The sequence below is a fragment of the Myotis myotis genome, unplaced genomic scaffold, assembly GCF_014108235.1.
Source record: "Myotis myotis isolate mMyoMyo1 unplaced genomic scaffold, mMyoMyo1.p scaffold_m19_p_9, whole genome shotgun sequence".
In the NCBI taxonomy this organism is placed as follows: Eukaryota; Metazoa; Chordata; class Mammalia; order Chiroptera; family Vespertilionidae; genus Myotis; species Myotis myotis.
This window is the reverse complement of record NW_023416401.1, coordinates 28,804,546-28,829,275: the sequence shown is the minus strand read 5'-3', so window position 1 is coordinate 28,829,275 and position 24,730 is coordinate 28,804,546. Positions and strand designations below refer to the sequence as shown.

The window sequence follows — 24,730 nt, the reverse complement described above, 5'->3', positions numbered from 1 at the left end:
AAAGGAATAGTTTTGCTCATGCATGCAATATCTTATCTCTCTGAGGATGTGGAAATCATTTTTTAAAATCTTTTCTTCCTGATAGGTTGCTTTCCTGATTTCTTTGTTTCAGTCTCAGATTTCCACATGCATACTCTCTTCAAATGTCTGGCGGTGTTTGCCACCAGGAAGCTGGCTGGAAGCTTTGGGCGTGGTGATGGAGTTTCTTAACTATGGCTTCTCAGGAGGGTGGTCTGACCGGGTCATTTCTTTTGAAAATTTCTAATCCCAACATCATTAGGTCCTTCCTCCTAGGTGATTAGGTCCTTTGAAAAGGGGACTTCTTTTCTACTGGGAGTATAAGGGGCTGGTTGCCAGTGTTCTGGGAGCCAGGGTGGGGAGAAGGCTGGGTGGCTCAGTATTAGAAACATATGTGCATGCATATATTTTACTCCCTTGTTTACAATGTGAGCCCCTTTCATAGTTGTGCCTGGTGTCTCCTGAGCCCTCTCTCCTTGGCTTGTAGATCAGTGTCCTCACATGGTGCTTCCCCTGCTCATATCTGTGTCCTCATCTTCTCCTCTTGTAAGAACACTAGTCATTGGATTAGGGCCCTCCCTAATGACCTCATTTCAACTTAGTTACCTCTTTAAGGGACCTGTCTCCAAATACAGCCACATTAGGACATACTGGAAGTTAGGACTTCAACATATGAATTTGAGGGTGACACCGCTAGTCCTTAGCAATACTCTTGCATTTTTCCCCTTTAACAATATAGTCTGGAAACCACTTTATGACCATTATAGAGATCATTCTTTTTAAAAAATATTTATTTTTTTAAATTATATTTTTATTGATTTCAGAGAGGAAGGGAGAGGGAGAGAGAGATAGAAATATCAATGATGAGAATCATTGATTGGTTGCCTTCTGCACGCCCCCTACTGGGGATCGAGCCCACAACCTGGGCATGTGTCCTTCACTGGAATCGAACTCGGGACCTTTCTGTCCACAGGCCGAGGCTCTATCCACTGAGCTAAACCAGCTAGGGCAAAGCCTTTATTATTGAGAGTATTACAGATGTTTCCCCCTTTCTTCCCCCTTGCCCCCCACTTCCTGGTTCCTGCCCCACTATCTGTGTCCATGGGCAATGCATATATGCATATAAGTTCTTTGATTAAACTCTTCCAGCTTCTCCTTCTCCCTTCCCTCTGAGATTCGCCAGTCTGTTCCATGATTTCAAGCCTCTGGTCCTATTTTATTGTGTTCATTAGATTCCACATATAAGTGAGATCATGTGATATTTGTATTTCTCTGTCTGGTTTATTTCACTTAGCAAAATCATCTCTAGGTTTCTCCATGCTGTCTCAAAGAGTAGATCTTTCTTTTTTACAGCTGCATAGTATTTCATCGTATAAATGTACCACAGCTTTCTTATCCATTCATCTAATGATAGGCACTTCGGCTGTTTCCAGATCTTAGCTATTGTAAATAGCATTGCTATGAACATAGGGGTGCATATGTTCTTCCTGATTGGTGTTTTGGGATTCTTAGGAATATATTCTAAGTGGGATCACTGGGTCAAATGGCAGTTCCATTTTTAATTTTTTGAGGAGACTCCACACTTGTTTTCCATAGTGGCTGCTCCAGTCTGCATTTCCACAAGCAGTGGACTAGGGTTGCTTTTTTAAAAAATATATTTTATTGATTTTTTTACAGAGAGGAAGGGAGAGAGAAAGAGAGTCAGAAACATCAATGAGAGAGAAACATCGATCAGCTGCCTCCTGCACATCTCCCACTGGGGATGTGCCCGCAACCCAGGCACATGCCCCCGACCGGAATCAAACCCGGGACCCTTCAGTCCACAGGCTGACGCTCTACCCACTGAGCCAAACCGGTTTCGGCTAGGGTTGCTTTTTATCCACATCCTCGCCAGCACTTATTGTTTATAGAGACCATTCTTAATCATTTTTTACAACTGAATAATAACTCCATTATGTTTGTATACAACAGTTTATTCATCAAATTTCCTTTTATGGGCAATATTCTGCAATTACTTCCAATGTTGCAGTGAATAATGTGTGTGTATGTGTGTATTTTTTGCGTGGTTGGAATGTATATTCAGAGTAAATTCTTAGAAATGAGATTCCATATGCAGTTTGTTAGATATTGCCAAATTCCCATTTCTTTCTCATTCTTCTTAAAGGTTTAGGGCCTTATTTTCCCATCTACTTTGTCTTTTATTATTTTTTTAATAATTTTTTTTTTTTAATTTCAGAGAAGAAGGGAGAGGGAGAGAGAGATAGAAACATCAATGATGAAAGAGAATCATTGATTGGCTGGCTGCCTCCTGCACGCCCCGTACTGGGGATCGAGCCTGCAACCCAGGCATGTGCCCTTCGCTGGAATCAAACCCGGGACCCTTCAGTCTGCAGGCTGACACTCTATCCACTGAGCCAAATAGGCCAGGGCTACAATGTCTTTTAATACACTTTCATGTTTTCCATGTCTTTAAAATCTCTCTGATGCATTCTGGGTGATTTTCTAGCTCTAGCTTTCAAATTAGTAGCTCTCCTCAGTTGTATCTAATCTTCTGTTTGACCTACCCATTGAGTCATTAATATAGATAACTATTTTATATTTTTAGAATTTCTATTTGATTCCAAGTCTCTTTCTTTTTTAAATTTTGTTCTCTTCTTTCATTATGGTTTCTATTCCTTCACTTCTTTAATTATTTTAAACATACTTATTTTATTATCTCTTTTATATTTAGTGACACCACATCTTGACCTGTCAGTTCTCCTGTTTGTTGCATTTATACCTTATTCCCTCATATGGATCATAATTTATTGTGATCTCATTTTAACCCCAGGCTGTGAAAGAACTTCTACAGAGGGACTTCAGGGAACCTTCAGGAGTTCTAATAGTTTTAGAATAATTTTAAATTTATTTATTGGCTTAAATTTCTATACCACAAAAGACTACAAGTTGAGACTCCACTCCCAGGTGAAGTGCAAGCCTGGGTTTTTAAGTGATTTTATGTAACATTATTTCTCCTACCCATGGACACAGGCATACCCTTTATAGCTCCTCCAGGTGAGTGGAAAATTTTTTGAGTCCCCATTTTACTGAAAGGGCTGCTCTTTGAGGCTCTGTCCTGGTACTCTGCTCTAATTCCCCACCCTGCCTGGGCCAGGAGCACATTTCCTGTCTCCATGTGAGCATTGGAAGTCAGGTCCCCAACTGCTGGATCCAATATCTGGGTCCTAGAATTACTGTGGATTTAGTGTCAGCTTACTCTCCTGGCTTCAAGTTCCATTTGTTTTTGCCTCCTTTGAGCTTGAAGTTGGGCATGCTTTTAGAACATCTTCATTGTTTTGTTGTATTTTGTCCAGTATTTCTATGTGTTTGTAGCAAGGTGGTAGAGCAGAGCTTTCATCAGTTCTGTCTGTCATCTTGCCAAAAGTCAAAATGTTCTGATGAATAATGAGATGTCCCTTCCTGTTTGTCATAAGAACCATACCAGTGGAGCTGGAGCCCCTACAGTGGGAGAAACTGTGTGATTTGTGAGGCTCATCTGCCCAGGAGTTAGCAGAGAAGACAGTTTATACCTCTGAGTGCACTGCACTTAAGAAAGGTTCTAATGACTTACAACATACGTCCAGAAAGGCACACAAATCTTAAGTATACAGCTTGATGGATTGCCTGGCTGGAGCCCACAGACTCACAGTATCACTCCTGGGAGAGTCTGATGACTGTATATAGACTCATACCATTGATTCTGTAAGTAGGAACTAAGTGTCGGTGGCCTGGGAGAAAAGCCCTGGCTTTGGAATCTAAATCATCTGGGTTCAAATCCTGGTTCTGCCATTTGTCAGTTCCATGACCGTTAGCAAAATACTGCACCTCTCTGAGCTTCAGTTTCCCCATCTGAAAATGTGGGCTTTGGTCCTAACAGCCTGGGCTTACGATGATGATCCAGCCAGGCAGACAGCTGGACCCGAGGAAATGTGGGGCATGCACACGTGGTGAAGCACAGGGCTACTGCATGGGGGAGGCACTACCTGTGACAGGAGGGTGGGGTTTTTTTTGCAAGCAGTGGGGCTGCTTGGACACAGTGCATTCTGTGTACCTGCTCAGGCAGGTGTGAGCTTGCACCCCTTCCCTACACACACACACACACACACACACACACACACACACACACACACACACACACGAAGATGTTAAGAACCATTTCAGGAACTGGGACTTTCTAGCTGCATTTGGCTATCTCCAGGTACCAATCTTCTTCCAAATTCAAAACTGAGTTGGATTTCTGTTAGGCCAGTGAGTGCCAAAGCTTGAGCCTGAACCTGGCACTTGCCATCCTAGTGGCCTTCAGGTTGACATGACGTCCAGGGAAGGCTCATTAGTTTGGGCTCTAACAGAAAGGAGAATAGGAGTGTCAGCGGTCCCAGAGGGGTGGCCTGGTGAGATGCCTGTGCCTTACGGCAGCCCTGGCTTGCAGCTTCACAGAAGGGCGCTCAAGAGAGAGCTGAGCAGCTGACAGGGGTGTCTCTGGCAGGGAATTTTGGACTCCAGAAGTAGGGGATAGTTGACTTCCCAGGTATAGGAGGGAGAGGAGCTAGGGCTTAGGGATGCGGGGAGTGGGTAGCAGTCACAGGGCCAAAGGAGGGTCTCATCCCACATGGGGCTAGGCAGGGACAATGGCAGGCTGGGAGCCAGAGGCAGGGTCCTGGTCTCCAGCCCCAGCCTGAGCTCCTGCCACTCACTGAATACCTGCTCAGTGCCAGGAATATATATATCCCCCCCCCCCCCAAGACAATCTGATCAGTACAAGAGAGTGTCAGATGAGAAAGAAGTCTCCTTACATCCCTCCTCTTGCTCCCAGTCCTGCTTTTTTGGGAGTGGGGGATTACCATTTTAACCACCTCTGCTTAGTTCTTCTGGCCACCACCGCCAGCATTAGAGTACTCAGACATCTTTCTTGATTCCCCAACTGTATGCTGTATCTCTACAATGACAGAAGAGAGATGAGCACAGTTAGACTGCTTCCCACCTCACCTCCTGATCTTTGGTGGCTGTATGGTTGAAAATATCTTGTTGTTTTTCTTATCCCTGCACCCCAAAATATTTATTCCTTACACTATACATTTGAACACGGACTCACCATGAGCAGTCTTCCATACTCCTTCGCGTGCTACACACTCACTTCCTGGACTTGTCATCATATGTGGGCCTATCTGTACCCCCAGCTTAACTGCGGGGGTATCCCTGGATAGGCCCCACACCCTCCTCATGGTGCAAAGCCAAGGTGGGAAGGAGCACCTGGATGCCTGTAGGCAACACACCCACAGTCCTCTAGATGGCAAAGCTCACAGCCTTTCCAGTGGTCCAGATCAGCCCCCTCTGAAATAGCCAGATGGCCTTTCCCAGCGTTTGGCTGATGGGCGGAGGTTGGAGTGAGGCTGGGTCTCAGGCAGGGGTATTTAGAGCTGTCTCCCTCACTGAGCATAGGCTCTCTTTCTGCCCCTGTAGGAGGTGTTTCGGCAGCACTGGGGACTGCAGTTCCTGGCTCTGGTGGAGGAGGTGCTACCCCGGCACGGTAGCGGCCACCACGGGGACTGGCACATCTCCCTGAGCAAGCCCAGTGAGAAGGAGCAGCACCTTCTAATGACCTTGGTGGGCGAGCAGGGTGAGCGGGGGGAGGGGCACCCACAAGAGGGGGGGGCGTTGGTATGTTTGGGGAGAGGGTCCAAGAAGGCAGTGGGGGGGCAGGCCAAACCCAGCAGAGGTTTCCCAAGGCCACGGGAGCTCCCCCGCAGAGCTGTGAGAAAGTGCAGCCAGGGCTTTTGGACGTGGGGTGAGCTTTTAGGATAGCAGGATGAGGTGCTGCTTGAGCCCCTAGTTTAGGATCCAGGAGTACCAACAAGCTTGAAGGCAGGAGGAGGAGGAAGGTGGGAACACTGGGAATAGGAAGGGGAAGAGTGTGGTTTCAGTGCAGGTGCCAGACAGCGGCACTGTATACTTTGTGGCGGGCTGAGAAGGAATGTGTTCAGAATGCAGACTTAAGGAGCTGTGGAAGTGACCGCCTGGTATCACACCTGTTACTTAGTAGGCACTCACTGAACCTTCTTAATGAGTCAATCAGTGGGCAGCAAGCAGAGGAGAGAGTGGTTGTGCATATACCAGGGAGCCAGGGAGTGAGGCTCTAGAAACTCAGGCCAGAGGCTGTCCAAGGGGACCAGGAGTCCAAAGGGGGAGCGCCCCAGTGGCCAAGGCTGGGCTGATGATGCTGTCTCCCCCCAGGGGTGATGCCCACTCAAGATGTCCTTTCTATGCTGGGTGATATCCGCAGGAGTCTGGTGGAGGTAAGAGGGCAGGGACAAGTTCCCGTCCTGTTCCTTAAAGCTCTGGCAGCCGGGCTACCATCCCTGAGGGCAGAAGGGTGGCCTGCACCATGTGGTGCAAGGAGCAAAACACAAACTCTTACTCTGTAGTTCTTCCTTTCAGGTCTCCTAAGACACCATCCCCATGGGAGAGACAGAGTATATGAGCACTTAGCTATCAACTGCACTGTGCATGGGCCAGCCAGGGACTGCCAGCTGGGAGTTTTCTGGGGAGATAGTGGGAGAAACACTACGAGTATGTCTGGCCAAGGGACTGTTCAGAAGCCTGATGGGTGGGAGCACGTGCTGTGGCTCTAGAACCACAGGAGAAAGCACAAGAGGCCTGGGCATTTCTTCGGAGACCATGAGAGTCTGCAGTGCTTGGCCAGCTGGGGGTGAGGGGCGGGGCTCAGGACACAGCAGACAGGCCTGTCTTCTTGAGATTCACCCCTGACCCAGCCTCTGGCCCGTCCTGGAGACTGTGGCTGAGGAGACAGGCTGGCCACCTGTGCATGGTGGAGCAGAGCCATGACTGATAGGAGGGGCAGGTCCCCATTGTTCCTCCTGTTCCTCATTCACTTCCCTTCCCAGGGACAGTCACCATCTCTAACAAACCCCCTTCCACTCACTGTGAAATCCAGTCATCTGTCATCAGTCCTCCTTTTTTTTTTTTAAAAAAAAATATATTTTTATTGATTTCAGAGAGGAAGGGAGAGGGAGAGAGAGAGATAAAAACATCAATGGTGAGAATCATAGAAACATCAATAATGAGAGAATCACTGATCAGCTGCCTCCTGCACACCCCCTACTGGGGATTGAGCCGGCAACCCAACCTGAGCATGTACCCTTCACTGGAATTGAACCTGGGACCCTTCAGTCCACAGGCTGACACTCTGTCCACTGAGCCAAACTAGCTAGGGCCAGTCTTCCTTCATATTGAGGGCTGTGTAATATTTGACAGCAAAGATGAACTGTGCATGACTGTGGTTCTGTCTCTTCAGTACACTCAGGGCGAAGAGGTGGATTCTGTGGGGTTTCTGTTTTTTTGTGTTTTTTTGTTGTTGTTGTTTTTTTTATCAGCAAAGCGTATTGAATCATTACTGAGTGCCAGACGGTGCTCGGTTTCCTCACCACCGCCCCAGGGCTTGTGAGCACAAATAAGGCACCCTACTGAGTACCCTCGGTGCTCGGTGCTCCATTTAAGGTTAGAGTGGGAGCCCAGGGAAGGCGGTGACTCACCTGAGATTGCACAGCTAGTAGTAGAAGAGCCAGGCTTTGGACTAGGCCTGAATAACTCAAGACGCTGGTCTTCCGCCACAATGCAGTGTCTATACTAAGGGCTGTTCTGGTTGTGAAAGTCTTGGTTTGTGAACCCTGAGAACTGGTGGGGAACAGGCTGCCCTTGATCTTTTTTTATAGACTCTCCTGACTCTTTTCCCAGTCCCTGGGTGTTCTGGCTTTAAAGGACACTTCATGCTGACTGACATGGCCAAAGGCATGCCGGGCATTTGGAAGTATATTAGTGGGCAAATTTAGCAAGTTCTAGCAAGAAATATGGACCCTTAATAATTTCAGTCAATAGAGGAAGGTAGTGGAAATATATAGGCGATTCACAGAAACCAAAGGAGAGCTGAATAACTGGCATTTGAAAGGGGAGTGCAAGGCAAAAAGGGGGCTCCCAGCTCTGCGTTGGGAGCCAGGAAAGAGCACCTATCTTTTGAGGAGGGCACCTCACCTTTGCTCCCTTTCTGCCTGGCTGCTGATTTGTGGAGAGAACATCTGCTGGGCCAGGTCAGGGCACAGCAGCCTCTGGACCAGGGAAAGCAGGCCCACCTAAGACAACCTGCAGTGTGGGAGTAGGGTTGGGCAGCTAGATACCATTGGTGACCACTCCAGTGGGAAAGGGGAGGGAGCTGGGAGGCTGGGGTGGCCCCTGTGGGCTGTCCCAGTATCCCCTGCACTGTCTCTGGCCCATAATGACCAGGATAATATCAGAATACCCAGGGGCCTAATTCAATGGTGTCGTGTGGTGGAGGATGTGTGGCAAGGGGATCACAGCTGCCCTTGTCTGTTTTCTTCCTTTTTAAACTGGTGGGACAGGTGTGGAGACTCAATCTAGTTTGGATCATGACTGGCAGCATGAGCGTGGGCAGCCTCAGTCAGGGGCGGGGAGTGGGGGGTAGAGTCACACCTGATGGATTTTGAGCCACACTTCTTTCCCACAGGGTCAGGGTCAGGCAGTACCATGCTGGGGGTGTAGGGGGAGCATGCAATAGAAATGTAGGGTAGAGAGGCTTGGAGCTGCCCCCAGGTGAACAGGGTGGACATAGGGCAGAGAGAGTCCCTCATGAACACTGATCAGGCCCCTCAGGGAGCTTCAGGAGCCAGGAGTGTGCCAGCTTCTCAAAGCCTGTCCCTGTTCCTAAGCCCCAGCCCTATGGGGGTGGCAGCCATGGCACCCAGGGCCTCAGCTGAGGAGCCTGGTCCCTCCCACCCCCAGATTGGCATCCAGAACTACTCCACAACCAGCAGCTGCCAGGCCCGGGCCAGCCAGGTGCGCAGTGACTACGGGACGCTCTTTGTGGTGCTGGTGGTCATCGGTGCCATCTGCGTGATCATCATCGTGCTGGGCCTGCTCTACAATTGCTGGCAGCGCCGGCTGCCCAAGCTCAAACATGTGGTGAGTGTGGGGGCAGGTGGGGCAGAGGTCGTGGGCTGGGGGCAGTGCTGGTGGAGATGGGAGTGCCCCGCAAGCTGTCATCTGCAGACTCTGTCATCTCAGGTGGGCTGGCAGTAATGGCCTGGGTTGGGGTACTGAAGGTGAGGCCACTCGTCCAGAGCCTGCATCTCAGTGGACCTTCTGTGCAGGGCACCAGCCCCACCTGCAGGAGCCCTCCATGGCACCAGCCCCTCCTGGGGCAGGGTGGCCCTGCAGGCCTGAGCTCATTTGGATGTCTCCCTAGAAGCCCTGGGTCAGCAGAGCACAGGGGTCCAGGAAAGACTCCTCACAAAGGAGAGGGCAGGGCAAGACGCCCTTTCCCAGGAGTCCCTTGGAGTCTATCAGGAGGCTGTTGAGAGGGATCAGCTGGTGTTAGTCAAAGGATCAGAAGAATTATTTTAAGAAAGGATTTGGGCTGTGGGAACAGAGCAGAAGAGAGCAGGAGGGAAGTGGCATCTGCGGAAGGTCCCTGGGGTTCCCTGTGTCGGGTCTTACAGACTAGGGAAGGAGCAATGAAGTGACTTGTTCAAGGTCACAGGTCAGGTCAACGGGGCACGTTGTGCAGCTGGTGGGTTGGGCTGGGGCCCGGGCCGAGGCCCTCGCCCAGCAGCCTGGTCCCTGCCCGCAGTCGCACGGCGAGGAGCTGCGCTTCGTAGAGAACGGCTGCCACGACAACCCCACGCTGGACGTGGCCAGCGACAGCCAGTCGGAGATGCAGGAGAAGCAGCCCAGCCTGAACGGCGGCGGGGCCGTCAACGGCCCTGGGGGCTGGAGCGCGCTCATGGGGGGCAAGCGGGACCCCGAAGACTCGGACGTGTTTGAGGAGGACACGCACCTGTGAGGCGGACGCCGGCGCAAGCCCGGGACAAGCAAGGCGGACCCAGGGCGTAGTCACGCCCCTTCCTTCCCCGGCCTCGGCACCCTCCGCAGCCCGGTTCCCGGTGCCGGCTCCTCCCACTCCCCACCCGAAACGATAATGGCACAGCCTTCCCCACCCCAACCCACGTCCCGAGGGGCGGGTCCCGGGACCCCCATTAAAACTTCCCGGAGCTCACGCCGGGCCCAACCCTTCCGCCTGCCTGACTTGATTTATGCTGCGAGGCGGGCGCTGGTGGGGCGGGGCGAGCGGGAGGAGGGGCGGGGCTGGTGGGGCGGGGGCGGGGCGTGGCGAGCGGGAGGGAGGGGCGTGGCGAGCGGGAGGGAGGGGCGTGGCGAGCGGGAGGGAGGGGCGTGGCGAGCGGGGCGTGGCGGGGCCGGCGCCTGTTTACGTCCGGCTCCGGAGCGTCAGTGCGTCCGCCGCGTCTGCGCCATGGATATCAGCGACCTCTTCACCAGCTGCAGGAAGGGAGACGTGGGTCGAGTGCGGTGAGGATCCCGCAGCCCCGGGAGAGTGCGGCGCCCTCAGAGCGCCTCCAGCCTTGGGTGTGCAGGGGACGGCCGCGGGACAGGCGGGCGCCTTGGCCTCAGCACCCGATCCCCCCCAAAGCCGCCCCCTCACAGGCCACGGAGGGACCACGGCAGCCTCCCCAGCTGGGGTGCCCGGGGGCGGGTCCCCGAGGAGGTGCTGGAGAAGACCGCCACGGAAGGCCGGGAGGAGAAGTGGGCGGAGAGGAAGTTCACCCTCCGAGTGCTGGGGGCAGACTGGGGGCAGGTTTGGGACTCCCGATGTGGTCCTCTCATGCCTCTGGACCTGGCGTTGGGAACATGTGGGGACCAGAATCGGCCTCTGGTCACCGGGGATTCAGAAATTCATAAATGTAGCTAAAGCAAATATGGCGCTGAAATCGCCATCTCAATGGTTCTGTCGAAGGGAGACAGTGCCCTATTGAGGGTGGGTAACCTGTCTTCCTTGGCCCTTCCTTCCTCATTACTTATGCCCACAGCTTCCCTTGACCCCTCCCTCACATCGGTGCCCCCTAGGAGTTAGTTGGTAACTCCCAACGCTAAACGCTGCTCCGCACTCCTTCGTGCAACCTGGATGCCCCCCAAGGCGGCCCTGCTCAGTGATGGCTCCACCACCATCCATGATGACCCCCTTACCTGGACGGACATTCCATCAGCTACCTCCTCCTGACTTCCGCCTTCTAGAATCTGTCTACTTCTTTCCATGCTTCCATGCCACCAGAATGCCCGCAGGCATCTTCCTCTTTGGACCCAAGCTGTCAGAGCGTCCTGTCGAAGCAGAGCAGGGGCCACCTCCTCACTCCCAAATGCCTGCAGGCCAGTTTCAGCCTCTTCAGCTCAGGGTCTGCCTTTTGTGTTCCCACCTCTACATCCTGCCTCACTGGCCCTTTTGCTAGGAATGTCTTTCCTGCTCTGGTCTGCCTGTCACCTGCCCTCACCTGGGGGAGACTTCCTTCAGCCAAAAAGAATGTCTTCCCTCCTTCCCCTTACACAGGTGTCTTCTCTCCCAGACTATGAGCCTGCCCTGACCCAGGCTCTGACCTCCCCTTTCCCTGCCCAGGTACCTGCTGGAGCAGCGAGACGTGGATGTGAATGTATGGGACAAGTGGGATAGTACCCCCTTGTGAGTGCTAGGGGGTGGGTGGTCAGGGTGGGTGGGGCAGCCCCTTCCATCCTGACAGCTGCCTCCCAGTACTCCTTCCTTCTCCCCCTCAGGTACTATGCCTGTCTATGTGGGCATGAAGAACTGGTACTCTACCTTCTGGCCAATGGTGAGGGAAGGGGACAGGAATACCATCCACCAGTGTGTGTGTGTGTGTGTGTGTGTGTGTGTGTGTGTGTGTACATGTGTTCAAGGGCTCTAGAGCATGTGTACACATTTGCAAACACCCTGAAGTCCCCTCCCTCACCCCTACACCCAGTTAGCAAGTACTGTTAGCTCTACTTTCAGGACCTGTTCTCTCCTCTGTCCACTTTCCATCTCCATTGCTCCTGCCCAACCCAGCTACAGCATCTCTCCCTGGACCATCTCTCCCTGGATGCAGTGCCAGCCTCATCACTGGTCTTATTGCTGCCCCTTCTGCCCCACCTACAGTCTGTTTTCTATGTTGTAGCCAAGTGGAGCTCAACAAATGTGATGAGCTTATTAAAATCCTCTAATGGCTCCCACTGTATTTAGCATAGAACTAGAATACCTTGCTTTGCCTGGGAGCTGCTACATGGCCTGCTCTTCCTTCTCTGGCCTCCTCTTTGGCTCTCCCAAGTGCTCACTGTGCCAACCACACCGGTCTTCTCCTTGGTGCTCCAGCGCTCCAAGCTTGCTTCTGCCTCAGGGCCTTTACACGTGCTAGTCCTCCTGTTTAGAATGCCCTTTCCCAGATCTTTGCATGGCCAACTCTCTCACTTGATTCAGGTCTCTGTACATTGTCACCGCCACAGTGCCCTCTCTGGCAGCTGCCATCACAGTCACCCTTCATCTTGCTTTGTTTTTCTTCATAGCACCTGATATCATTTGTTAATCTGTTTATTGTCCTTCTGCCTCACTGGAGTTGTCACTTCAGTGAGGACAGGAACCTGTCTTTTAATGGTAGTGTCTCCAGTGCATAGAACAGGGCCAGTCTCTGAGCCTATTCTGTTTTGTGTAGTTTGTGGTATGTGTTAGTGAATATGTGTATGTGAGTGTACAGGACTTTGCCTGGTTGCCTGAGCCCTGGGGTCAGAGTGGGCCCAGGGTCATTTAGGAAGGAGTCTCTAGGGCTATGGGCCCTACATGTAGGGAGAAGTGGAGGAGGAGGATGAAGATTAGGATTTCCCCAGGCCCCTCTTCAGCTGCAGCATGCCACCCATGGCCCTGCTAACTGATGAGCTCTGCTGCCCTTAGGAGCCCGCTGTGAGGCCAACACCTTCCACGGTGAACGCTGCTTCTATGGGGCTGCAAGTGATACCATCCGCCGGGCCCTGCTTGATTATAAGCAAGTGACACCCTCCTCCAGGAGGCGGGACTACTATGATGAATTCCTGCAACGGTGAGATGGAGCGTGGGGCATCTGATGGCCTTTGCCCAGTGGGTCTGTGATGGGTGTGGCCTGTAGGGGGCTGAGAGCCTTCCTACAGGATGATACGAGGGACTGGAATGGTGAGACGGAGGAGAGGCACTCTCCTGAGCCCTCTTCCACCTGTTCTCTACCCCCCCCCGCCCGCCCCCCCCGCCCAGGCTTCTGGATCAAGGCATCCACAGTGATGTGCTCTTTGTGGTGCACGGGAAGCCCTTCCGGGCCCATCGCTGCATTCTGGGTGCACGTAGCAGCTACTTTGCCAACATGCTGGATACCAAGTGGAAGGGCAAGAGCATCGTGGTCCTCAGACATCCACTGGTGCGTCCCTCTCTGGGCGGGAGAGCAGAGGGACAGCGGGGGGCTTGTGCTGGACCAGGCTTCTGACCTTCCTTCCCGGCTCTCTGCCTGCAGATCAACGCTGTGGCCTTTGGGGCCCTGCTGCAGTACCTGTACACAGGTGACACCCCAGGCCTGGGTCGGGCGGGCAGGGAGAGGGCTGCGTTTCTGTCCAGCGGCAGGTCCAGCTGTAGCCTTGGGCTGACCTTCTACCACCTGGTGCTTTGTCCCCTGCATTGCAAGGCAGTTCCAGTTGCCTCCTGGGTTGGGTTGGGAGACAATGAGCTGGGCTCTGCTAAGTAAGAGCTTATTTCACCCAAAAACTGAGCCTCCCTTTATCTGTTCTGGGGTCTGTAGGACATAGACAGTGGCTCTTGTGGGGAAATTAAGGCAGCATGTAGGCCCAGAAGTCTCAGCAGAGGGACCACCTATGAAACGCTGTGTGCCTGGGCACTGCTAACGGCCGCCCTCAGGCTCTGAGCCTCCCCACGCTGCACCCAGGTGGCCTGGATGTCGGTGTGGAACACATCAGTGACTGTGAGCGCCTGGCCAAGCAGTGCCAGCTATTGGATCTGCTCAATGACCTGGAGGCCAAGTGCAAGGAAGTGTCTGAGTTTGGTACGTCCAGACTTTGGGGTCCAGGGCTTTGGGCAGGAACTGGCAGGGCCAACCTGGCTTCCTGAAGCTGCACTATCTCTGCAGTGGCGTCCAAGCCAGGCACTCATGTGAAGGTGCTGAGCATGAGGCCCCCCGCAGAGGACCCCCGGCTCCGGGAGGACCTGGCCTTATTGGCTGACTGTGCCCTGCCCCCTGAGCTCCGAGTAAGCACACTGGGGCCTGGGACTGGGCCTGGTGGGCAGGTGACTTACCTGGGGACAGCTGTGGTAGGCAAGCCCCACATTGGGGTTCAGTTCCTTATGTGGCCTTGAGCCATTCATTTCCCTTTTCTGAGCCTAGTTATTTACTTTTGTTGTTTGTCTTGTATTTAAATCTGCAAATGAGGTTGCAGTTCACCCCCCTTCACCCCTCCAGGATCAAGCTAGAGTGGGCTCTTGGCCGAGGCCAGCCACTCTGCCTTCTCTCACCTACATTATCTAATGGTGTCTCCTCTCCCATCCCCCAGGGTGATCTTGGGGAGTTGCCTTTCCCTTTCCCTGATGGCTTCAACAGCTGTCCTGATGTTTGCTTCCAAGTGGAGGGTTGCAGCTTCCTCTGCCACAAGGTGCTGTCCACCCCACAGCTCCCTAAACCCCTGCCTTAAGCCCTAGGCCAGCTTCTGTGGGCACAGCCCAGGCCCTGGCCTTTCCTAAGCCCAGCCTCCCCCAGGCCTTCTTCTGTGGCCGCAGCGACTACTTCCGGGCCCTGCTGGATGACCACTTCCGAGAGAATGAAGGGCTAGAGGCCTCTGGTGGCCTCCCAGCCATCACCCTGCATGGCCTCACGCCCCACGTCTTCACCCATGTGCTCTACTACATATACACCAACCACACCGAGGTGCGGACTGGGGTGGGCTGTGTGCACTGTGCCAGGGGCGAGGGGTGGGGGGCACAATGGTCAGGACAGGTACACAGCCCATGTCACTGTGGGGCTTCAAGGGTCTGCCCAGGTCCTCACTGGCTCTGAGGGACAGGTTTCCCATGAGGCTGGAGAGCGAGTGTGGGGCCCACTTAGATTTTTCTTTCAGGCAGAGGCGTCCTCATTAGATCCACGACAGGAATGATTGACAAGAATTATGTCATGGACACTTGACACTTGGGGATGTAGTGTCAGCCACGTAGGGCCCCCAACTTCTTCAGCCAGAGGACAGTGACACTGGGTTCCCACAACAGTGGGAAGCCCTGAGCCCCTGCCTTTAGTTTGCTGCAGACCCCTAAGGTTCTCTGCCTCCCTGTGTCTTCACCTGCCCCAAGGCCCCCCCTAACATAGGGTGACATGGCAGCAACAGATAGACCAGCATACTCTCTGGCAGGGTGTCCTCTGGCAGGGTATGTGCGCGCACACGCGAAGGTTACTGTAATAAAGAGGCCCCCAAATATGGTAGCTTACAGAAGAGAAGCTTCTTCCTCCTTCAGGTGGAGGTGAGTTCCCTCTGGCAGGCCAGTCCATCTTGGGCTGGAGTCCACATACAGCTCATTTCATTAATACATTTTTACTGGGACACAGCCATACCCATTCATTTCTCTACTGTCTGGTGGCTTTGCACAATGGCAAAGCCGAGTGGTTGTAACAGAGACCCTGTGGCACAGTATTTACCACCTAGCCCTTTAGAGAACCCCTCCTACCTCTTTATTTCATTTCTCCTGCGGTATAGTTCAGCTCTCTGGCCCCTGCCACCTAGCATCCACCTTGGCCCATCCTGACCCTAGAAAGCTTTGCCACCCAGAGGGCAACTTCTTAACGACTCAGAGCAAGGACTTGGGCTCCAAACCTGGTTTTACTCTGGGTTAGCCTCACCCCTACCCCAGAGCTGGGTGATCTTGGGCTAGTTACTCAACTGTTTTGTGCCTCAGTTCCCCCTCTAGAAAAGGGTGATACTGATAGTTATTAGCTCCTAAGCTCTTGTGCAAATGAACGTGTATGTTGCAAGTACAGTGCCTGGCACGAGTAAGCACCGTGCACATGGCCTGTGAGGGGCTTAGCAGAGGTCCTGTTTGCTCCGTTTCCAGCCTGCTCCCTGTGGCCATCCACAGTCTGGGTGGAGCACATGGTCTCTCCCAGCACAGGGTACAGCCTCTATGGGTGGGAAGGAGCTGATAAATAGTTACTCCCCCAACTTTTTAGTAGGGTCCTTGCCTCAGTTTTTACAGAAGCAACTTCTGTCACTTTTCTGGCAACCTTTTAAGGCAGACATGATTGTGTCTGCATCTCGCAGAGGATCTGAAGCACAGAGGTGAAGTGATTTGCGCAAGGTCCCACAGCTAGAATTTCCAAGCTCAGGTCTGTGTGATTCAGAGCCCAGGCTTTGCCCTGCCTGAGCCATGGGAACCCCAGACTCTGTGTCCCTTCTGGTCCCATGGATGCCTGCAGGGGTCTGGGTCAGGTACCTGGCAAGGGGAGGAAGCTCCTGCTCTGCCTGAAGCCTCCACCTTCTGGCCAGCAGGTCCCAGCCCTGCTGCCAGCCCCTGAGAGGCCTTGCTGACCTTAGGGTGCACCCTCCCTCATCCCTTTTTTCACTGCAGGTGCCCCCGGAGGTGGCCTATGATGTGCTGAGCATGGCCGACATGTACCTGTTGCCGGGCCTGAAACGACTGTGTGGCCGCAGTCTGGCCCAGCTGCTGGATGAGGACAGTGTGGTGGGCCTGTGGCGTGTGGCCAAGCTGTTCCGCCTGGCACGCCTCGAGGACCAGTGCACCGAGTACATGGCCAAGGTTATCGAGAAGGTGGGCCGGTGGGAGCTTCAGTGGGTGGGGGCAGGCTGTGATGGATGGCAAGCAGCAGTGTGCCCTGAGTGTGCCTGTTCACAGCTGGTGGAGCAGGAGGACTTCTCGGAGGCCGTGAGGGAGGAGGCGGCGGCTGTGAGAGGCCGGCAGGAGCAGGACTCCATCCCTCTGGTAGATGACATCCGCTTCCACATCACCAGCGTGGTGCAGACCTACAGCAACATTAAGGAGATGGAGCGGCGGCTACATGCACTTGAGGACCTGCTGGTGTCCATTGGCCTGGACTGCTGACTGACACTGGGCCACGGGCTCCCTGTGGACTACGCATGTGGTTTGGTCGACCGCGTGCTCCGTTGTGTGCTCCTTGCGCCCTCCAGGGCATCGTGGTGTGTGGAAGAGACTCATTGAGGCTCCCTACCCTGGTGTGCTTGGAGGCCCCAAGGAGGGTTACCTAGGATGAGCTTCCTCCCCCGTGCACAAACCAGCCCCTCAGCCCTGGGCTGGGCACCACTCAGGGAAACCTGGGGTGGGATCTCTTAGCCTCCTTCCCCAGGTCCCCCTCCCCTCCACTCTGGCTCTCCCTGGCTGCTTGCTTCCTAAAACCACGCCACCTTCTCACAGGCACAGAGTTGGCCAGGAGGGAGCAGCAGAGGCTGTGTGGCAATAAAGCTTGAATTCACTGGGAACTTGAGCCCCGGGAAGATGGTGAGATGGGGTGTAGGGGCAGTTTCTGGAGTTGGGGACCCTCATGGAGAGGTTTAGGTGCCCAGCAAGGGCTACTCAGGGATTAGGGGTTGCCTGGGTCTATGGGTCTTGAGTAGGCAACCCCTGTTTGTGGGGGCCCTGAAATCTCGCAGCCAAGCTCCTCATCACACCCCTGCCCCGGAGCAGGACTCCCCTCAGGGCACAGCTTCCCTCTGGGCTCCTCTTGGTGAAGTCACACTGACCAACTGCCTGGCCTGGGGGCCCTGGAGGATGTTGAGTGGGATAGGGCTGACTGAGGACACAGGCTGCTTCCCCCTCAGGCCAAGGGAGGATTGGCTTCTGAGCCATAGCATTTCTAGCACTCATTCACTGAGCACTTACTCTCTCAGGAAGGCTGTTCATATGGCTGAAGTGTCTGGTCATCCTGCCCATGATCCCAGGCACCGGGACAGGCTGGGCCACAGGCAGGACCGAGGAGAGGCCTGGCAGCAGCTGGCTCTGCAATCCCAGGATGCAGGGCTCGGAGAAGTGGGTGCAGAGAAGTGAAAGGGGGAGGAAGCCCTCTGACTCTCCCACTCCCCACCCCACTGGCCACTGGCCGTGTTGGGCCTCGTTCCAAGAGGGGGACTGTACCTCCACTTCCCCTCAGCCCCAGGCCAGCCTCCTCCTGGACGTTATTAGGGAGGTCAGAGGTGGCTTTCTCAGGATGCCCTTCAGGCTTTCAGACCCCTAGAAGCCCCTATCTGGTCCCTGGGGCCCAGGTGTTGTGTAGGTAACTAGATATTAAACGAAGAAAGCAAAGGGAATCAGACATTGTTTCACCAGGAAGTTACAGCTTCACACACTCCCAGGGAACCACTGGTCCTTTCCTGCCAATCACTGGGGCAAGGGACAGAACAATGAAGGGGGAGGTACACAGTGCGGAGTAGGAGTAAATTGGCTCAGGGAGGTGCTTCTATGAGGCATGCGCATAGAAGCCAAATGACCACAGAGGACTGTCAGTCAAGCCTGGGGGAAGAATGGATTGGTTGGGGTGATCCCATCAGAAGCTCTGGAAGCTTGGAAATTGATTGGTTACTTTGAATACACGGGTCCTTCCCAAACCCAGGTAATCTAATCCCAGGAAACAAAGCCAGTCCCTCCCTTCCTCCCTCCCTCCCTCCCTCCCTCGCAATAGCACACGCTCACCCTTTCCTTCACTTGTTCTCACTCCATAGCCATGTGGCCTTCGCAGTCCCATGGCCATTCTCTAAACACAGGCTCCAGGCAGAGCCTGGGTACAGCAGCACAGCTAGGATTGCAGCCAGGAACCCGAACCAAGCTAGCTGGGTGGTGAGAAACTGTGGACTGGACTCAGCTTTAACGTGGCCCAGGGTCTCTGGACGCTGGGTCTATTTCTGGCCCTGATGTCCCATGGCAGGAGGGACAGCGATGGGACATGGGGAACTGCCTTCTACTTCCACCCAAATGAATCTTACCACCAGACCTCATCCTCCCTTGTGGGTCTCCCAAAATGATTTTTTTCTCAACACCGCAAGGACCCACGTCCATCGTCCATCAGCAACAGAGCTGCACCCCAAGGCCTCTCGCGTCTGCCTTGGGAACAGCAGGCTGAAACCCGAGTGGTGCCCGGAGCCCGGGGGAGAGTCAGCTCACTGTTCTCCCACCGGCTGGATGCTGGGCATGGTGGCCCTCCCTGCAGTGGTTTCATGTCACTTCACACCTTGTTACTCTTGTTGTTTTCCAGAACTTGGGGGAACCTTTTCCCTTCCCTCTCCAGTGCGTTTCATCTGTGTTGGTCCAGTAGGGGAAGCTGTGAGGGCTGAATGACAGGATGAGCGATCAGTTGAACAAGGTAGCAGGTAGGCTGGGAGGAGTGGTGAGGAGGGGGAGCTCTCCAAGCTGATAGGGGTGGTCCTGCTGGTGGAGGGCAGGGTTTATGCAAGGTCCTGGGAGCCTGAAGGAGCCTGACGTGAGACGAGGGGTCCGCATGGCCAGAGGCCAGGAGTTCCCACCCTGGCTCTCTCACTGCCTGGTCGCTGTGCTGTGCCTGTTTGCCTCTCTATAAATGGGAAGTCATTTTTATAGTAATTCCTCGCTTGGGGCGTTGAGTTACTACCTGGGAAGGGCTCAGTGCAGCACTGGTTGTAAGTGCTGAGCCTAGAGAGGAGGTGTGAGTAGGACGGGGGGGGGGGGGGGGGGGGGGGGCGGGCGGGCACTGACTTGCATATTTGAAAGTTTACTTGGGTGTGCCCCACAACCCCAGCTTCTAAACACAGGACGTGATGTCCCAAAAAGGAATGGAGGAGGAGTGCTGAGTGGGAGTTGGGGGTTCATCTGACTTGTGTGTAGTTTTCTTTCTTTTTAAAAATGTTTTTATTGACATTTAGAGAGAGAAGAAGGGAGAGGGAGAGAGAAACATCGATCAGCTGCCTCTTGCACACCCCCTATCCGGGATCGAGCCCACAATCCAGGCATGTGCCCTGATGGGGAATCAAACCAGCAACCTGTCGGTGCCTGGATGACACCAACCAACTGAGCCACACCTACCAGGGCACTTGTGTGTAGTTTTCCATACTTTTAGAATATGTAGTGTGTAGCTGTACTACGTTAAGAATGGGAAAGCACATCTATCCCTCACTTCATTTTAATTAATTCCTGATAAGTGCAAAACGGCTGAATAAAAAATATAAATTTTCATAAACTTAATTGGGTAATATATGTATTCTGTCCTAATTCAAGGTATCCACATATTTTTCACTGGGGAAAATAAATCAACAAACACTGACAAACAACAATGGAAAAGAAACACTGCTTATACACATAATGTAATGTAGGGGGATGGTTTATTTATGCCCCTGAGCAGAGAGAAGGAGTGATGGTGGGGCAGGGTGGAGACAAGATCAGTAGCAGTGCTGTGCTGAGTCATACTAAAATTGGATGCAAAAAGAAAAGCCAGATTCTAACTGTTTAAAATATTATTTGGTTTATCATTCTTTTGCATTAATTTTGATTTTAAAAATTACAGTATTGTCTTGATTACTAAGATTATTGGTGCCCCATTACATTTTGTGTCTAGGTGAGTGCAAAGGTGCCTATTATGGTATCTATAATAATAAAAGCATAATAGGCTACTTAGACCTGACATCATTCTGGACGTCCTTCCAGACGACCTTCCGGACAAAGCCGGGGCTGCGAGGGAAGCCTGGGTCCTGGGTGCCAGAGGGAAGCCGGTGCCGGTGCCAGCAGCCTGGGGAAGGAAGGCCTACTCTTGCACGAATTTCGTGCATTGGCCTCTAGTTACAAATAAACAGGAAACAAGCAAATAGCCTCTGAGTTGTAATCATGGAAGGAAATTATGGAATAGATGTGGCTGCAAAGATGTCAGTGCAGCTTCTGTTTCCCCAAGGGAAACACGGGCTCGTTCAATCCACCTTGAGTGTGCCCCACAACCCTTTTGGCCCTGACCCAAATAGTTGTTACAGGAGGTAAGTCTACAATGAAAAAATAAAGCATTTTTCCCCCCACCCATTCTCTAATATCCTCTCCACCTGAAGGAAAAAACAAAGAATGAAATTTTGCATCATATCTTCTTTCCTCTGCCTGGAAAACTACATAGCCTTCACTGCCCCCTCTCACTGCAGCAGACTGAGAAACCCAAGGCAGGGTGAGGTTGCCACCTGGCCACTGGCATCGCAAAGTCAGGAGTGTTCTTGCTAGGACTTAGGGCAGCCTTAGTCCCCCGAGCAGACATTTGAAGGTATAACATTTTTCCACTTTGGGGAAAACTGTACCAGAGAACTCAGAGCCAGGTACTTCTGAAGGAAGAGGCCCTGGGGCCCACAAGCCTTAGGGAGTTACTGCCTGAAGAAGGTTTGAGATACATAACCCCTGGACACAGACAATAGGGTGGTGAAGGCCTGGGGTGGGGCTAGAAGAGGTCCATGGGGGGAGGGGGGGGGGAAGGACATAGGTAATACTTTCAGCAATAAATATTTTTTTTAAAAAAAGATACAAAGAGTTGCACAGTGGCACTACACCTGGGGCTTTGCCACCCACCCTCCTCCTCTGGGAGGCAGCAGGGTGCCTAAGTCTGGAGACTTGGGCTGGGACTCAGTGTATGGCTTTGAGCAAATCACTGAGTCCCTGAGAGCCTCAGTTTACTTAGTCTAAACGGGAACAACAGCACCAATTACGCAAAGCTGGTGTGAAAATTAAATGGGGACATTGTTCCTGGACAGGACCTGGGCCTTGAGCAGGTCTGCCTCCGGCCGCCCTATAGCTTGTGAGTTCTTGACTTAGTGCAGGAAAGATTTCCCAATGCAAATCCAGGTGATTTTGAGAGTGCATTTATTAAAGCTGGTGACAGGGAGTCAAAGCAAGGGCGTAGGACAGCAGAAGCAACAGGAGAGCGTGCAGGCGGGGCTGCTTTGGGTCTCTGGAAATGCTATAGGAGAGAAATGAGCTTTGGCTCATTGAGAAAAGTCACAGTGAAAAGTGAGCCAAGGTGGGGCTATGGTTAGCTCATTGGAAAGTCAGAGAAAAAGGGGGCCTTGGAGACAGGTTCAGGGGTAAGCCCAGGACGAGCTGCCACTGCTCAATCCTCCTCTGGTTACAAGTCTCATGGGGACCCTTAGAGTTTAGGAGATAACACACATAAGGGAGAAAGGAAGGCATGGGCGTGCTTTAGAGCAGCGGCTGCCAACCTTTTGGGCCTCGCAGACCCTCAAACTTGGTCACCAAACCTTGTTGGTTTTACCTCTTTAAGAGCTGTTTCCTCAGTATCCCCTTCTGTCCCTATTGCCACAGGCCCCTGCCTCACCAGCAACCCATTCTCACAGCCCTGTTGGCATCTCCCAGGCAGATTCTGAGCCTGGGTCCCCTCCTTGAAGGCCTTGGTGTGCACGCTTCGTTCCTGGGCATAGCCTGCTGGCTCTCCCTGGTTCTGAGCCCCTTTTCGGGGGCACTTGGCTTATTTCCCAGCCTTCCTTGCCCCAGTTCTAGATGTGAACTGAAGTACTAGATGTGAGCTCTGCTTTGTTCCTTGAAAGGCACAGGCCTGTCCCTTTCCTCCTTCCCCTCTGGTTGGCTGGAACCAGGATGCGGGGGCAGGAGCTGGAGCAGCCATTCTGGACTGCGGGCTGGAAGCTGCCTGCTCCAGACTGCAGGTTCAGGAGAGGGAAAGGGGGAGGAGAGAGACTCCTGCTGCCTCCTCCCGAGAGCCTCCATCCTGGTCTGGTTGTGTTCTCTACCTGAAGCCACAGGCTGAGTAGTGCTGCTCCAGTGACACCCTCTCCAGCCACAGCTGTCGGCCCTCCTGTGGCTGGCCCAGCGCTGCACCTACCCCAGGGGTTCCCTTCACCACACTGTCCTTGTTTGGGTGCTGGGGAGGGGGCCCTAGGTTTCCCCCAGCCATCCTGAAAGTCTCAGGTCTGGGTCCAACCGCTACCACCAAGTCTTCCCTTGAGCCCCCATGAGCGCCCACACCCACGTATCTCCCTGCTCTCCCACAGGGCCTTCCCGGAGGGAACACTGGCCTGCTGGGCCGCGCCCCTACATGCTCTGTCTCATTTCTTGACCCTCCGCTCTTCAGTGCTGCAGTGGCAGGTTGTGCAGAGCCGGCACGGCCATGGGTAAGCCTGAGAGGGGGCGGTGAAGGATTTAGAAAAGATAGACGAGAATAAAGCTGAGGCTGAGTGGGACGCTGCCCTCTGATGGAGAGACAGCACCATATAGTCAGATTCCACGAGGCAAAGTAAGGGCGTGGTTACAACATTCTCATGGGTTTCGAATCTACTCAATTACATGCGCCTGAACTCTATCAAGCCCACATCACTCAGCCACGTGGGATCACAGGTTCGGACCATAAGGTCACGCTTACAGCTATAGCCTTTGGCTATAATTGTGCTGGGAGGGCTTTGCCCTCCAAGCTGGGACTTTGTCATGAGAGGACTGTGCCCTCTCATTAGTCTGAGGCTAGAACCTGTCCAAACGCCGTGGGCGCTCTCCAAAGCAGGTTTGTGTCACGCTGTCTTCATCCTGTGGGGCAGCCCCAGGGCCAGGCACGGTGTCTGGCAGGCACATCACGAGTGCTCTGTGGGGAGCTCCTGATAGCCCCGAATACTCACCGGAGGCAGGCAAGGCCAGGTTTGACTCTGGCTCAGAGCAGAATTTGGTTAGGGGTGAACAGAAAGGGAGCGCCTGGGGGGAGCGGCCTCTGTCCTTCAGGTTTGCCTGTCGGAGGGACCTCTGCACAGAGGCAGGGCCAGCTCCTGCCACACCCACAGGACATGCTTCATGTGTGTGGAGCTCAGTAGGGAAGAAATATGTGGGGCCCTTGTCCAGAAATGACTGAGAATTTCAAGACAGCAACAGCAGAGCAATAAACAAGACACGGGGCCCTTCTAAGTGTGGGCTGCAGGGACTGACCGCACAGGTTGCACATACGTGAAATCGACCCTCAGTGCCAGGCTGCGTGCTGTTCCAGAAGGGCCTGCAGCCCTCTCACCGTCCCTCCCTCCCTGGACAGGTATCTCATCAGGGGTCCCCCGGAAATCAGATGGAGATCTAACGCAAGGACACAGCCTCCTGCAGCTTGTTCGGGTGGTGAGGACAGAGAGCTACTGAGTAGACAAGCAGAACAGGTGCCAATCAGAGGAGGAGAAGGCAGGGCAGGACCTGGGGTGATGGGGAGACCGTAGGGTGGTCGGGAAAGGCTTCATGGAGAAGGTGGCCAGCAGGGAGCAAGGAGTCATGTTGGGGACAGTGGACATGGGAGAAAGGGCAAAGGCAGGGTGGTCAGCTGTGGGGCCAGAGGGAAACGGAGGCAGAAGTGACAAGATTTACTGCTGGGTCAGGTGCAAGTGTGGGACTGAGAGGAGTGGAGGATGCTCTTCGAAGCTTTGGCTGAGCAGCAGTAGAGCTGGGGTACCCTGTGCTGAGATGAATGAGGCCTGGGCGGAGCCGGAGTGGCTAAGATTAGAGCTTGTTTCTGAGGTGTGAGGCATCCGGGTGGCGCTGCGGAGGAAGTGTAGTCCAGAGCTGGTGGCCCAGCTCCTCTGTATGCAGGTGGCTGAGTCTACCACGTAACAGAACACATGCTCACTCTGCTTCAGGGCAAACGTCCCCAAGTGTGGAGGACAGAAAATCAGGCCCACATACGTAGGTTTGCATCAGATGACTGGCTCAGCCCAGGCTCTCAGTGCTGCGCTCTCTGTAGGGGCTGTTGTAGTCTAGGATCAGGCAGACAGACAGAAAACACCA

The 24,730-nt window shown here is 53.5% G+C and overlaps 2 protein-coding genes across 5 annotated transcripts in view; both read left to right on the top strand.

Moving 5' to 3' along the window:
• The window catches only part of PODXL2 (podocalyxin like 2), a 29,275-nt gene extending 19,127 nt beyond the window's left edge, over positions 1-10,148 (top strand). For both annotated transcript variants that reach the window (XM_036323497.1, XM_036323496.1), the window contains exons 5-8: positions 5,518-5,674; positions 6,289-6,350; positions 8,869-9,048; positions 9,716-10,148. In XM_036323497.1, coding sequence (XP_036179390.1) covers positions 5,518-5,674; positions 6,289-6,350; positions 8,869-9,048; positions 9,716-9,928 — 612 coding nt within the window. In that variant the 3' untranslated portion in view covers positions 9,929-10,148. The remainder of the gene's footprint in view (positions 1-5,517; positions 5,675-6,288; positions 6,351-8,868; positions 9,049-9,715) is intronic.
• Positions 10,149-10,331: 183 nt separating this feature from the next.
• Positions 10,332-17,448, top strand: ABTB1 (ankyrin repeat and BTB domain containing 1). Of its 3 annotated transcripts, XM_036322308.1 has the most exons (12): positions 10,332-10,452; positions 11,552-11,614; positions 11,707-11,762; positions 12,872-13,016; positions 13,205-13,364; positions 13,458-13,503; positions 13,884-14,000; positions 14,085-14,203; positions 14,506-14,604; positions 14,709-14,876; positions 16,562-16,762; positions 16,847-17,448. In XM_036322308.1, the coding sequence occupies exons 1-12, from the start codon at positions 10,397-10,399 to the stop codon at positions 17,051-17,053; spliced, it is 1,437 nt and encodes a 478-aa protein (XP_036178201.1). In that variant the 5' UTR covers positions 10,332-10,396; the 3' UTR covers positions 17,054-17,448. The 3 variants fall into 3 exon arrangements, with proteins under 3 accessions (XP_036178201.1, XP_036178202.1, XP_036178203.1); XM_036322310.1 differs by lacking the exon at positions 11,707-11,762 and having other exon boundaries at positions 10,373-10,452; XM_036322309.1 differs by lacking the exons at positions 11,552-11,614; positions 11,707-11,762 and having other exon boundaries at positions 10,341-10,452.
• Positions 17,449-24,730: the final 7,282 nt, after the last annotated feature.